The following is a 16429-nucleotide window of genomic DNA, read 5'->3' on the forward strand; positions in this document are numbered from 1 at the left end:
TAACAATTAAGTTGTTCTTACTCTCAAAATAAGTAAATAATTAGGTAAATATATTATATTATAAATATTAGATAGTTTTTATTTATACTTTTATTTATATTGTGATTAATAGATGATATCTTTTTATATTTTATGAGTATTTATAAAATAATACTTCATTGATGTATATCGATGGCTATATTGACATATTCAATAGATATTGTAATGATGAAGTAATATACACTTGTCTAACCACTTAACCCAACTAGTTTCTATTAACTTTTTGGAGTGGCAATATCAAAATAAAATAAAATATTAACAAGAGATTTACTTATCTATATTAAGAGTGTGTTAGGGAGACTAAAATGTAATCAAAATTATAATGAAATGTTAAAATCGGTGTTGGAATGGGGAATGAACTGTGTGAAAATGATGGAAAAGAATGTTGCATTGAAAACGGTGGGAAGGGAATGTAACAAAGGTTATGAACCGGGCTCGGAACTCACGATCCAAACTTGGGATTGGGATTAAACCTCATTATAAATCCATTACATTCCAGTCTCCTAAACATTTCCTAAATGTAAGAGAATTGTACCAGTAATATTTAATGGTAAGTCCCATACTTAAGATTCAAACCAAACTTCAGAATCTAGATTTGACATTGATAGTCTCTTACATTTGATCTTGTGCAATTTGGTCATGTCACACCTTACTTATCTCGAACGACTAATGAAAGTAAAGATCATTATCTTTACAGATAAACACGAATTCTTATAATATATGTTTTGTCCTCACTCAAATAGTTAGTTGGAAAGGAAGTTATTTAGTAAAAGAATGGGAGAGATGATTATAAAGGAAGAAGGGGTTAAGTAGGTTTAATATAAAGAATGGTGAAGAAAGCAAGTGTGAGAATAAACTAAGAGAAAAGAAAAGGCAAAGCAAAGATGGTGGAATCCCATCAGGGGAGAGAGAGAGAGAGAGAAAAAAGCTCCAACTTCTCTCTCTCTCTCTCTATTCATCAACCATACACATCCTAGTTTCCTCTCTCCCTATATATTTCTTTGTTCTCTCCCACTTTCTTTCAACACTCACTTAAGTAACTCTTTTGCTCTTTCTTTCTCTCTTTTTTTTTTTTTTAATTTGCTCATCATATTTTTGGGCATTTGAGTTTAAAAGAGTGAGTGATTATTCTTCTTAACATACAACATACAAACACAAGTTAGAGCAAGATCAAGGGCTTTCTTCATCATCATCTTCTTCTTCTTCTTCTTCCATCGATCTAGAAATAATAGATATGTCTGACCCTCAAAACGACACCGTTCTTGCCTACCCTTTTCATGTTGACTCTCACAATAATAACAATAATAATCTCCACCAACTTCCTCTCCTTACTGTTACTCTCAAGGTCCCTTTCTTTCTCTTTTCCTCTTATTTTTTCCCCTTTTTTTTCATTTATGTTTTGAGTTAAAAGTTTGAATTAATCTAAAATATATTGACTTATTTGCATTTTAAAAGAAGGGTTTTTTTTTAATGTATTATTGCTTTCTGTTAATTATCTAAGATGGAAAACTATGGGGATTGATGTTTTTTTAATTTGGATTTTTCAGTTTGAAGAAGTTGTTTACAAAGTGAAGTTAGAAGGGAAAAGTGGCAGCTGCTGGGGCGGCGGTGGTTCATGGGGAGCCACCAGAGAGAAAACCATTCTCAACGGCCTAAGCGGCGTCGTATTCCCTGGCGAAATCCTCGCCATGCTCGGCCCTTCCGGCAGTGGAAAAACCACACTTTTAACTGCCCTCGGCGGCCGTCTCTCCGGTAAACTCTCCGGAAAAATCACCTACAACGGCCAACCATTTTCCGGCGCCACCAAGCGCCGTACCGGCTTCGTTGCGCAAGATGACGTTTTATATCCTCATTTAACCGTCGCCGAAACCCTACTGTTCACCGCCCTCCTCCGTCTCCCTTCTTCCCTAACCGCCGACGAAAAAGCCGAAGCGGTCGAGCGAGTTATTTCCGAGTTGGGGCTAACTCGCTGCCGCAACAGCATGATCGGCGGCCCACTTTTCCGAGGAATCTCCGGCGGAGAGAAAAAAAGAGTGAGCATCGGTCAAGAGATGCTGATCAACCCAAGCTTGCTTTTACTCGACGAACCCACCTCCGGTTTAGACTCCACCACCGCTATGAAAATCCTCACCACCGTAAAACGCCTCGCCGCCGGTGGCCGGACCGTCGTGACGACAATTCATCAGCCGTCAAGCCGCCTGTACCACATGTTTGATAAGGTGGTTTTGTTGTCGGAAGGAAGCCCAATTTATTACGGCTCAGCTTCAACCGCCATGGATTATTTCTCCTCCATTGGATTCTCAACCTCCATTACCATCAATCCAGCTGATCTTCTTCTTGATCTTGCAAATGGTATTATGAAACTTTTTTTTTTTTCTTAAAATAGGTATTTTTTTATTATAGCAATATGAATAAAGAGAAAGGAGGAAAAAAAAAAGTTGGGTTCTGAGTTAATTTATTTTATTTTATATATATTTTAAAAAAATATATGAATTTATTTGTCCTTTTTGTTTTCTCTTTATAATACTGAATCATGTGTAGGCCATTTATAATCACTTGGCCTACTACTACACATTTTGATGCTTTAAACTTTTTTTTTCCCCTCATTTTAAAATTTGGCCCCTCCTCTACCACTCTTTCTTTTAATTTCCACTTTTTTACCCATTTTTTAGTTCGACAATATTGTAGAGTAAAAAGTTATCTCTTATCTATTCAGTTAGGTTCATAATGACATATCTGATAAAATTTATAAGTATTCTTCATAACATAATTATTCAAATAGAATAAAAATTATTATGATGTGATTGATCATATTGACTAATGAATTTATATATATATATATATATATATAGTGAAGGATGTATATTTAAATATGATTGGAAGTCATGAAATGGATTTTTATTTTTGTTCTAATTAATGATAGGGATTGGCCCTGATTCAAAGTATGCAAATGACGGAGGAGAGAATATGGAACAAGAGCAAAAGGGTGTGAAGGAGGCCCTAATTTCAGCTTATGATAAGAACATTTCCTCCACATTGAAGGCTGAGCTTTGTAGTTTGGATGCAAATAACTTCAATAACTATGCCAAAGATGCCTCAAGTAAGCTCAATCTCAAAACTCTTTTACTCTGAATTTTTAATTTTTTTTTTTTTTTTTAAAAGAAAGTCATTCAATTGATAAATAGAAAAAAGTTTAGAAATAGGAATGGGGAGTTGGATAATGAATATGACACCACCAACACATGACACAATAACACCCACTTTTTGTATTAAAATTAAAAAAAAAAAAAAAAAAAGTATAGTAAATTGTGATGATTTGAGAGGAATTAGATTCTAATAATAGTCATTAATAATAATAATGAAATGTGGATGTAGAAAGAGAAAGAAGATCAAGAGAAGAGTGGTGCACAAGCTGGTGGTATCAATTCAGAGTGCTATTGCAGAGAGGGCTAAAGGAAAGAAGGTATGATGCGTTCAATAGGCTAAGGATTTTTCAAGTAATCAGTGTGGCCACTCTTGGTGGACTTCTTTGGTGGCACACTCCAACATCTCACGTTGAGGATCGTGTAAGAATCTCCGATATATAATTAAATTGACTCTAAAATGCATCTATGAATCATTTATAAATGATTTAACAAATTGACGTTTTCGATGTTTCAGATAGCGTTGTTGTTCTTCTTCTCTGTCTTTTGGGGCTTCTACCCACTTTACAACGCAGTGTTCACCTTCCCGCAAGAACGCACAATGCTAATCAAAGAGCGCTCGTCTGGCATGTATCGTCTTTCGTCTTATTTCCTCGCCCGCACAGTCGGTGACTTACCTTTAGAACTCGCACTTCCCACGGCCTTCGTTTTCATTATCTACTTCATGGGTGGTCTCAACCCCCACCCTCCCACCTTCCTTCTCTCCCTCCTCGTCGTTCTTTACAGTGTTCTTGTCTCACAGAGTCTTGGCTTAGCCTTCGGTGCCATTCTCATGGACGTCAAGCAAGCCACCACTCTTGCTTCCGTCACCACCCTGGTCTTCCTCATTGCAGGTGGCTACTATATTCAACAAATCCCTCCATTCATTGTGTGGCTCAAGTATCTCAGCTATAGCTACTATTGCTACAAGCTTTTGTTGGGCGTGCAGTACAAGAACGACGACGTTTATGAGTGTGGGAAAGGAGAGTTTTGTCGGGTGGTGGATTTTCCGGCTGTTAAATCGGTGGGCTTGGATGGGCTTTGGGTTGATGTTTGTATAATGGCACTCATGTTGGTGGGCTACCGGCTGATTGCATACTTAGCTCTTCATAGGGTGAGATTGAGATGAGCAATTAAGAGCGGGTCTTTTTCTTTTTTGGATATGGTTTTATGTTTTGTTATTTGTTCTTGTTATGGTGTTGTGGGATGCTTTCATCTTCTTACACCTCCAAAAAAACTGCTTCGACGTCTTTGCCTTTCTACCGCACGGTGGACACCTTGGAACAAAGTCTAATCCCCTACCCACAAGATTTCTCCTACTAAAAATTATATATTCTCCACACCCGACAACAACAAAATCTTTAAAGATTGATATGACATTATATATTTTTCACATTATTTTTTCCTTGCACCGTTGCAAATACATACGTTAAAAGCAAAATTTATATTTAAGAAATGGGATGATATCATTTTGAATATTTGTCAAAAAGTCAAAACATCATATTGTAATTTTGAAGAAACTAAATATTTTTAAAACAAAAAAGGTAAATTTTTGTATATGTATGTAGATGTGTGTCTATGTGTGATTTAGCCTACAAATTTGAAATTAGATATATGGGCTGCTTTCGCAAAAGGGCCCAAATAACAACAAACTTAGCAACCAAAAAACAAAATTAGCAAAATTAGTAAAACAATTGCATCATTCTCAAACTCAAAAAATATTTTCTTTGTTTTCTTTTTCTTTTTAAGGAGACCGGTGGCAGAGCTAGGAATTTTATATAGGAGGATACTATATATATATATATATATATATATATATAAGTCTAACAAAAAAAAAAAAAAAAATCTATAAATGAATGCAAAGGAAATATTCACAACTTCATATATTAACTAATTTATTACGTTACAATTGTCCCATATGAGTTTTCATGTTTTGAAATTGATCTTGACCCTTCATTTACTTCTGGTTTGAATAGATACTAACATAAATAAGATGCAACATCCTTTCAAATGTTATGTTCTAACTAATTAGAATATTCACTTAACCAAACTGTATTAAATCGTCTTGACTTTGTACCAAAATTCTTAAGTGGGAAAAGTACGATTTCAAGGTTGAGAAAGACCTTTTAGTAAATATGCTATACGAACTTCATCTCAAATATTATAACTATAATCATAAATTTTGGTTCTTAGACCAGGATTTGTAAGTAGTTTTTCTAGATTGATTTTTGTATAAAATTGATCAAAATCCAAAACATTTTCTTCTTTGAAAATGATATCTTTACAGGTTCTATTGTTGTTTTTCTTTTATAATATCTCTCCATATTTATTTTGAATTAACTCTACAAAAGTATTAATAATAAGAATATTATATTTGATTATATAGATTGAATATTAATAGTATTGATAATATATATAATATATATATATATATATATATATATATAATATATATATATATATATATATATAATAAAAGACGGATTAATTGAAGGGACATGTGCTCCTGGTCCCTATGTGGCTCCGCCTGTGAAAGAGACCATACATACATATAAAACAATACTAAAAAATTTACCAATCGTACTCTACTAAAGCAAGTAACCATATAAAATATTGAATATTGTGTATATATGCTTGATTTATTCATTCATATGAACTAAAACAACTCATTAACATATCTTATAATTATAATCGTAAAACTAAACTATATACGTATGTAGATGTATCTTAGAGTATATAATTGTAAGAATTAGACTAAGAAGTGCTTCATGTACTAATGAATCACTAAAAATATTTACTCCTAAAAATTAGTTATTTGTGTTGATACCGAGAATTGCACCAACGGTAAATTTGTATTTGGAGGAGAATAATTGGATATCTTGCAAAAAAAGGTGAATAAAGCTAACACCGGTGTGGTGTTAAGCCAAATCCACTCCGACGCTCAAGTTAGAATCGGGTTTGAATTTAAGTCAACTGGTAAAAATTAGCAAAAGTTGAAAAGCATACATCTCTTTGATGGTACCCCTTGAATTATATAGGTCGTCCATGTAATAACTGAACATAGCTTGTCTCTTTGGCTTCCAAGCCATCATTAATCATTACTTTATTCATTTTTCACCTGAACCATCATTATCCCGGCTGTTACGGACTTCAACCCTTAATGTACTCGACTTTTGGGTGAAAGTATGACTTTTGATTAACCAATAGTTATTCTTAATGTGTTATGTAATAATTGAGTTGCACAAACGGAATTGGATAAATAAATAGTCTTTAAATTAACCATCTTAAAAGAGGTTTCCATTAATTTTCCTTTTCTTGAAAGACTAATGCATGGCTAAGATCCCTTACAAAATTTCTTACATCAACTGGGCTAGCCCAATTGAGGGTAGAAATGTGCTATGAGGTTGACTACCCATAAAAATATATTTATTATTATATTATTATATTTTTTTTGAGTTGGCCTCCAAAAAGCCCAACTGCCAACCTACTTGGGCTGGCGTTGAATGGACTGGGGGAAACCAGCTGGCCCCCCTCTTCACTTCCTTGCCAGTCGGGCTTTACAACCCGGCTACCAGCCCCTTGCGACTAGCCTTTTCATCCATGGAGGGGGTGGGCAGTCCGACTGCCACCCCCTCCTTCAGTCTATATATATATATCTTTATTTAAATATATATCCCTTATCTATGCATATATCATTCCATATGCACAAGATACAATATTGTTTTAGCCAAAAACTATTTGAAAGTCTATTGGCTTGGCTTCCACCTTCGGGTTGTCTATCGAGCTTGACTGGCTTTCCTTAGCCCACCTTGTTAGCTCAACTGTCTTTACCCAAACCTTGGATTTAATTATGCTATCTGGATTCAATTTCTCCCTCCACAGTTGCCCCTCTCTCAAACTGAGCGACTCAAATCCTCTAGTTGAAGCCTAGCTCAAAACTTACTTCTCAAGCTTTCCTGGCGTTCATGTCTTAGTCTGGCTTAGGTGAAGAGCCTCGTTTTTCATGCTAGAATTCGATATAAAAAGGGTTTACTTGGCCACCAAACTCACCACACTCCAATCTTCATCTTTAATCCCACATTCCTCAAGGTAACTTACCACTTGACTTATATTTCCTTTTTTTTTCTATCCATGGAGAATACTCGAGTCTTAGTTCCTAGGATTAATGTGTCGACTAATTCTGACGATTCCGACTTCGTTCCTAATCAAAGGGCTCCAAACCATACACGGAGGGAACGTGAGTTCCAAAGTGATGGCTTAACTTCTCACGCCCTTCCTTCGAGTCCGTTAACCATAAACGCCTTAAATTCTCTTAGGATCAAATTCCGAATTCTTATCGGTTCGCATGAGAGTTCCTTCCCTAGGTGAAGATCCATCTAATCCACCCCTAGGCGAAGTGGCTTTCTACCCAGCCATATTTACTTTTGGAGTCAGATTTCCCCTTCACCCTTTCATTCAACAATTCTTAATCTATGTAAAAGTACCACCCTTCTAATTATTTCCAAATTTTTACTACGTGCTATTAGGGTGTTATTTCCTTTGGCTCTAACTAGGTAACTCCAACCCTATTACTATGGAGGAATTTATGTCCCTTCATACTCTTAAGAAAATAAAGTAATCCTCAAACTTTTATCATGTCACTATCGCAAGGGGAACTCTATTGTCTCTTGTCCAACCACCATGAAGGAGTGGAATAAACAATGGTTTTTCATCAACAGTGACTGGCTCGCCTCGAACTACGAAGAGCCCTCTTTACTGGTCTCGACCGAGTTTCGTACTTTTAGTAATTTTTTGGCACGTTCATTCAATCGGGACCTATTTTTATAATTTATTCTAATTTTTTTTTTTTTTTTTTTTTTTTTTTTTTTTTTTTTTTGCAGTTGAATACAAGCCTACCTTGGTTATTATGTTTCGATACTCAACTCTTTCAACTGACAGCTTGCTTTGCTACGGTCCCAATTTGGTTCAGCAAGAGTTCTTAGATAGTTCTGAACTCGACCCGTCCACCCGCATAGGTCTGAATGATGCTCTATTTTTTCAAAAAAAAAAATCTTTGTAGAGAATTAATTTGAAGTTTATTCTTCTCTTTTTCCTTTTTAGGAATGGCACCTCGCAAGAGCTTGCATCAAAGGATATGTGACGGATTGGGGGCCAACGTATATGCCATCCAATTTCACCTGTCAAACCCTCTTTCCATGCCTTGCACAGGTGAGCTGAGAGGATCTGATCTCGCACAGAGTCTCCCTGATGAGCCATCTTCCCAATGTCCATGCATTCGAACCTCACCCTACCATAACCCTTCTACCTCTACTGTGATAGTCCCAACACCTCCAACTACTGAAGGTTCTACCTCGTCTCCTTCACACCCTTTTGACTTCAACGGGCTATACAAGTCCGATGGTGAAGAGAGTGCCTTCCAAACTCAGGCTATGGCTCAATGGACTGGAGTGAGCGAGAAAGTACTGACCTAGTGGCATGTTGATCCCAGGTCGAGTATTACACAGGCCCAACAACATCTTCACTTGGTAAGTAATTATGTTGGATCATACCTTTGTCTCTTCTGTGCACCTGTCTATCTGCTCTCATCTTTCTCACTCCCACATGCATCCTATGAAATAATGATGTCTTGCCAAAAATTAAGCAACAAAGTAGAGTTTTATAGGCTGAATCATGCGAAGCTGTGTCAAAAGGTGCAGACCCTCAAGAGGAGTTCTATTTCTCGTAGGGAATTTGATCGAGTGTTTGCTTTTTATGTCGAGACATCCATTCCGCTTGCCTGTTCTCAAGCATCCTTAGCCACATTTCAAGCTCAAAATGACACTTCAGTCAACGAACTGAAGGAGATGCTTTCCGTGGTTAAAGTTGAGTTGCAGGAGGCTCGGACCAAGCTTTCAGATGCTAAATACTTGGCCGAGAGTTTTAAAAAAAATGAAGGCATACAGCCAGATGGAGGACGACTGCCTTCAATGTGGGGTTATGCTAACTATGGGCATTATCAAGTCAAAATATCCTATCGTTGATGGTGATCTCATCCAATCTGAAATTGAGGCCTAATGTAATGACGAGACCCGGGGGATCGATAGTATGGGTATCTTTGCCAGTCAAGCCTTGCCAACTGCCCCTCAACTTGCCTTCGATGATCTTCTCCAAGGTGTTTATAATTTTCCTGATTCGAGGAGTTTTGTGGAGCTCGATGATATCGGTCACATAGATGAATAAACTTTCTTTTCTTTTGTTTTGTTTTTTTTTTTTTTTTTGAATTTATTATCATTCTTATTGGAGCATGTAATTATTTTATTCGTAGCTCAGGTTGATAGCTTGAACTTGCAATTTAGTTGAGCAAAATTTGAAACTCCAACGCTTAATGTAGAGTTTTATATATTTTTTTTTTTGTTTACAACTCGACTTATGGGAATTTACTTATTTAACTCTTACTTATCCAAAGTTGTAGCTCGGATTTGCTTGTAAGTCAAGCTTGTAGCTTACCTATCAGAATATGCTATATTCCAGCTTTTCTTTATTATTGCTCCTTGCCCTTCACTCACGCATGAGTAACTTTATGCATAAAAGAAAGGATGTCATTGCTTGAGTAAACTCTAAGATTCAAAATGCTCATCGTCAATTTCAAAAGTGACAAGTCTTACACTTGAATTGAAAGACATTATAGATTTTTTGCTAAAATTTTGAAGCGAATCTAGGAAGTACAAATTCGTTTATCAGGAGAACATAGAAAACTACTGAAAATAAATTTTCAAGTGTTCGACATTCCATGGGCGGGGTAAGCTTTTCCCGTTTAGGTCAGTCAAGTTATATGTTCCAAGTCGAATTACTTTGGCTACTTGGTAAGGACCCTTCCAGCTTGGTCCCAAAGCTCCACTGTCTGGATCTTTAGTGTTAGGCATGACTCGCCTAAGGACTAGGTCTCCCACTCTAAAGCTTCGTTTGCGTACATGGAAATTATAGTATCATGCCACCCGATTCTTATATTTTGCCACCATTAGATTCATTGTCTCTTGACGTTCTTCCAATAGGTCTATATTTAGACGAAGCGCCTCATCATTCTCAGCTAACTCGAATTCCTCGACCCTAGGGGAAGGGATTCCAATCTCAATCAGTACCACGATTTCTGCCCAGAAGGCTAACAAAAATGGTGTTTCACCCGTTGAGGCTCGAGACACCGTCCAATAGTCCCGCAACACATTCGAAAACTCTTCCAGCCACAACCCCTTTAATCCTTCTAGCTTAACTTTGAGATTTCACTTAGTGATCTTATTGACAGCTTCAATCTTTCCATTAGCTTGCGGGTGGGCTGGAGAGAAAAAAATAATGTTTGATACTGAGGCTCGTGCAAAATTGGTGGAATGCCGCATTTTCAAATTGATGACCATTTTCAGTGATCAGAACATGTATCCCAATTGACATATGATGTTCTTCCAAATGAAACATGTATGCAGAGACATACAGGTGGATCATGTTTAAGTGATAACCCAAATGGTCTATAGTATATGGATAAGGTTAGGTACCTTATCCTAATGACACTACGAGTATGGCCCGTTTTGTAGATGTTACAATTGTTGTAAAATTCTACAAATGATCTGATCCTGATCATTCATAGATTATACATGCGAGCGGGGATATTCTATACAAAGAAGTTTGTATATGACCGGACCACGAAATGCTTAGTCTCGTTATATAATGTCGTTCATAATTGAGACTTTCATTTCACTAGGATGACCATAGGTAACATGACCTTAATCCTGAGTGAGTTGTGAACTCCTGCCTATGAGGGCGGTCCTTTGATTTGCATGGGTGAAAGTGGCCAGATCGCCGACTCAACAAGCCTACCGTTTTGGGGATTCGTCTGATTGGGGAGTTGGGAACTCAGCTACACAAGATGGAATTTACTCCTTCCTCGATGCAGGGGTAAGTAGATAAATTGCTCCTTTAAGGGCTAATTCCGAGGCTTGAACAATGTGGTGTCATACCTTCTTTTGGCCCGATAAGGTTTTAGTCATAGTGGGACTATGATCTATTGTTCATTAAAGGGATCAGTGGTACTTAAGAAGTTAGATGTAACTACAGGGGCAAAATGGTAATTTGGTCTAGTTATACTTACGAGCAACTTGTGAAGGGACATCGTACTGTTGATTGGATATATCCAATGGACACAGAAATATATTTGTAGTGCGAAGTGTGCAGTTGTCGATCTTTAGTGGAGTGCCCAACAGTTAGGATGGTGGATAATGTAATTAAAGAGTTTAATTAATTATTCATGTACCGTTGGAGTTTCAAGCTACAGGTTCATAAGGTCCCATTGGTAGCTCAAAAGTATTTAGTTGAGAATCCGTTTTGAGTTAATTTGAATTGTTTAAATTAATTAGAGAGAATTTAATTATATATGATATAATTAAATTAATTAAATTATATATGATATAATTGATATAATGTATTTGATACATGATAGTTTAATTAGAGGAATAAATATTTGAATGTGATTCAAATATATTTTTCTATGAAAGAGATTCATAGTTGTTAAATTTAATATAAATATAATTTATTTTAAATACCATAAAATATAGAAAAAGAACTATAGTTTATATTGTATATGATGCAATATTAAAACTATAGGTTATATATATAATATGATAAGTTGGTTATCATATGTATTTATATTATTTATTATTTTGAATAATAATCCATTTTTCTCTCTAACCACCTTAGTGAGTGGTTGAGCAGTTTTTATGGCAAATGGGATAAATAAAATAAGTTTCATTTTTCCTTTACTACACTACACGAATTGATAGAGGCTATACGATAGACACTTTTCTTTACTACACAATTGAGAGGCTCTCTATGCGATAGTGTTTCTTCTTCAATCGTCTTCTTCCTTCAAACTCAAAAACTCCTCCTAAGAAAAATAGTCAGAGCCCACAACTCCTGGGTTCTCACCCCGAGTATACCGAGGAATCCAAGTGGTTGTGTCTCGTTTTTGGTTCGTGAGATTCTTGAAGAAAATCTTCAAGGTTGCTGTGTTCAAATTTTGTTGTTGTTCGAAGAGTTCGTGACTGTTCAAGGGTTGTACGAGAAGAGGTGTTTTTCAAAGGTATAATCACTTGACTTCTACTTCTTGTTTAGAAAGCATATTGTAATTTTACATAGAATGCATAATCTGTATGTTTACTGTGAATTTTTGTTTTCAATCAAAATGGGATTTGGACGATCCGCTTTCGCTCATGGTTCTCCTTGTAAATGAGTTCCTTCATCATAATGTTTGTGATAGGTTTAGAAGGTTGTTTAGGTACAATCGTAAATCACTGACACTGATCATAAGATGCGGTGAACTTACATGCATCTCGAGCTAGTGTGAGCCAATAATAACCTTGGCGAATTATTTTCTTTACGAGGGATCGGGCCCCAGAGTGATTACCACACACTCCCTCGTGCATTTCCCGCATGATGTAATCAGATTCTTCTGAATCAACACATGTTAGCAGAGGGAGAGAATATCCTCTCTTGTACAGTCTTCCATTATTTATTACATAGTGGCCAACCTTGCACCTTAACCATTGAGCTTCAACTTTGTCATCCGGAAATACCCTTTTTCCAGAAATTGGATTAAGGGGGTCATCCAACTGCTATGCTCGATCCATGCTTGCTCATCTATCTCCATAGCTTCTTCTCTCAATATATTGGGTGTATTCGAAACTTCTACAGGTGTCATTCTACTTAAGTCAGCATCATAAGCTGCTACCAACCGGGCTATGGAGTCGACATTGGTATTCTAAGATTGTGGTATCTGCTTTATCTTGCACCTACTAAATGAGCCTAGCATTTTCCAGACTTTTGAAAGATAAAAAGCCATTCTACGATCTTTGGTCTAGTATTTCTCGGCTACCTGATTGACAATGAGTTAGAAATCACTGTAAATAATTAGGTTGGTGACTCCAACTCCAACAACTAGTCGCAATCCAGCTAATAGTGCTTCATATTCCGCCTCGTTATTCGAAGCCCAAAACTTGAACCTTAGGGCATACTCAAGACGCCCTCCCTCTGGTGACAACAACAGCAATCTGCCTTCGCAACCCTTTATAGAATGATCCATCCACATAAAGCTCCCATGAAGAGTCGTGAGGTTGATGTGACCTAACCTTAGATGCCAAAGATGAACATTTTCCTCAGGAGAAACCTTTGGTCTTTTAACTGTTGTCACTGTACTGAACATTTCAGTATTAAACAAGGCTTTTATGACTAACGACCTTAGTACATATAAGTTACTTTCCATTGAACCAAACCCAACATTCTTGAAAATAAACACTTTATTCTTGGAAAAAGAGACGGTATAACTTTGTTCAATGAGACAAAAAACCGAGATTAAGTTCCTCTTATTATGAGGAACTATGAAAACATTATCCAGTAACACATAACATTTCTTGTCCAAAAATAACTTCAGCCTGCCTACAGCAACAGGTGAAACAACCTCACCAGTACCAACTCGAAAAGTCATCTCTCCCTATGGAAACATTTTCCAAGAACTGAATCCTTGGTAAGAGGAACTGACGTGATTAGTAGAACCCAAATCAAGGATCCAGGCAGAATCATCATTCTCTACCAAACACGTCTCCAAGACCAATAAATTAGATTTACTGTCTTTAGACATCCTCCTCTTTTGGAGAGTAGTGGGATTAGCATCAGAACCTAAATAAGCTCCAAGTTTAATGTCAGAGAATATTTCTCTTCTATGAACCTCAACAAAGTCAACAACATTTGCTTCCTCTTCCTGAAGTTTAACTTGGGAACTGACACTACTGGTTTAGTCATTCATCCCCCCTGTGCTCGAAAAGTAAGAATTGATGTTCAAACAAATGTTGCAATGAGTCCATGATCTCGCGTGCAATGACCATGTTCTCAACCCTTTTGGCCAAAACATCAGGTATGCTAGCCAATATGTGAAGTCGGGCCAATGAATTAGCCTTCATCCACACCTCATATGCATTACGAACACTTTGTGGTGCATCAAGGTGTTGGGATTTTATGTCCTAAAACTCTTGGTTTGTAAACATTAGAACTTATTCTGAGAATTCAATAAAGTTATTATTGAATATATATTGTTTTTTTAGAAATCCAATAAACCTAAGTCTCTTGACTATTATATGAGTACTTGAACTTTATGTGGAGACATACAAGTGGATCAGGTTCGAGTAAATAGTCAAAATGATCTATAGTATATGAATAAGGTTGAGTACCTTATTCTGGTAACATTATTGGATGCGGCCTATTCTGTAGTTGTTACAAAATGTTGTAAAGTGCTACATACGAAGTGATCCTAATTCATTGAGACATGAGAAGTGGGGGTGTCCTATGCAAATGAGTTTTGTGCAAGATCGGACCATGAAATCTGTCACTCTTACTTTATAACGCTGTTTACTGTTTAAGACTGGCAATTTCAAAGTGATGACCTACGTAACTTAACCTTAATCATGAGCTAACTATGAACTCCTGTTTGTTCGGGATTATCCTTTGATCTGCAAACGGTGAGAGTAGACCAATTTCCTCTGTTCAATAAGCTTACCATTTTGGGGATAAGACCAGATGAATAGCTGGGAACATAGGGTGCAAGAGGGAATTCACTCCTAACCGATTAGGGTTAGTAGAGAGGTTGTTCCCTTCAAATGCTGATTTTGGGTCTTGAACAAGAGGCCTCACCTTCTCATTGGCCTGAAAGGGATTAAATTTATTGATTGGATCACAAATCAATTGTCCATTAGGGGGATCAGTGGAACTTAATGAACAAGAGGTAATTTCGGGGTAAAACAAATATTCGACCCAACCGTTATTACGAGAAACCTGTGAAAGGTTAACTTACTAATCATGGTTATATCGAGTGGACATAATATATCTACAGTGAGGGGAGTTCAACTATGGGCTTTAGTGAAATCACCCATTAGTTAACGAATGGGGGTTAGATCGGTCTAATGAGTTTAGCCGATTAATCTCGGATCGTTGGAGCCCATGATCTGTAGGTCCGTGAGGTCCCCCTACTAGCTCGTAAATGGGTACGTTTTAGGGTAGCTTGAGAAATTAATTTGAAACGTTCAAATTAAACGGAACAAGAGAATACATTTTTAAATATGATTTAAATATATAAAGATGATAATTGTGCAAAAGTTAATTTAATATTTGATATTAAATTAATTAATTTTTTAAATTGATTTATGAAATTAATTTAAGAAAATCAAATTTTAAATTAAAATGATTTAAAAGTCATTTTGTATTTTAAAAATGAAATGGAAAAATCATTTTTGCATGGCACATAATGGAAAAAGAGTATTTTCCATTATCATCATCTTTTATGCTCACACACAAACCATGATCTTCTCTACCTTGATTCTTCAAGCATGAGCTGCAAGCCATGCACTCCATCTCTTTGCATGTTCATCATGATATGTAAAGAAGATTGGAGTTGTTGGAGAATGAGATGAAAAGAGATGAATGCAGAATTTTGAGAGAAAAATCGTGGTGAAGAAAAAGTTGTCTTCTTCAACTTGCTGCTGTGAGCTTCCCTTGTTTCTCCATATCTACAAGTTGTTCTTCAGTCCCACAACTCTGCCTAAAGCTCCAAGAGCATAGTGGGGAAGGCTTTGAGGTGGTTCACGATGATATCAAGTGAAGATAGCAACTGAAGAACGATTTTCTTGAAGAGTTCTACAAATGTATGTTCTGAAAACCCATTTTTATGAAGCATGCTTTAGTTTTTGCCAAAATTAGTGAATTAGAATGCTTATGGATCCTTGATACTTCCGCTGCATGTTGTTTAACTCTAACACAAGGGTCGAGACTTGAGGATACTCCTCAGTCATGACAAATTCGAGGTCGTTTACTGCGAAATATGTTTTACAAGACTCTTTCCACTGTATGTAATTGGTCAAATTAAAGGCATTAAACGGAAATACAAATATGTTGCTGAAAAACAAAAACACATTGACCTACGTTAGGTTTTAAGCAAATACCCATTGAAAAACATACAACACCCAATACGGTTTAACAAAACTAACATGAACCCCGTGTGACATCTAGTTTCGCAATGATGCTTCAAAGGTTTAGGGCAAAAGCCGCCGAAGGGAGGTCAATTATCCCTCATCTGAATTGAGAAATTCTCAACCAGTCATTAATACCAGAACGACTCTTGCTGCTATAATGACTAGCCATCA

At 36.5% G+C, this 16429-nt stretch overlaps 1 protein-coding gene across 1 annotated transcript; it reads left to right on the plus strand.

Moving 5' to 3' along the window:
- The first annotated feature begins 859 nt into the window (after positions 1-859).
- On the plus strand, positions 860-4619 carry ABCG14 (ATP-binding cassette 14). Its single transcript, XM_090307112.1, has 5 exons — positions 860-1384; positions 1587-2391; positions 2963-3139; positions 3415-3605; positions 3700-4619. The coding sequence occupies exons 1-5, from the start codon at positions 1274-1276 to the stop codon at positions 4348-4350; spliced, it is 1935 nt and encodes a 644-aa protein (XP_090163238.1). The 5' UTR covers positions 860-1273; the 3' UTR covers positions 4351-4619.
- Positions 4620-16429: the final 11810 nt, after the last annotated feature.

Source organism: Benincasa hispida, chromosome 1 (assembly GCF_027475165.1).
Source record: "Benincasa hispida cultivar pf3 chromosome 1, pf3_genome.v1.1, whole genome shotgun sequence".
Taxonomy (NCBI): domain Eukaryota; kingdom Viridiplantae; phylum Streptophyta; class Magnoliopsida; order Cucurbitales; family Cucurbitaceae; genus Benincasa; species Benincasa hispida.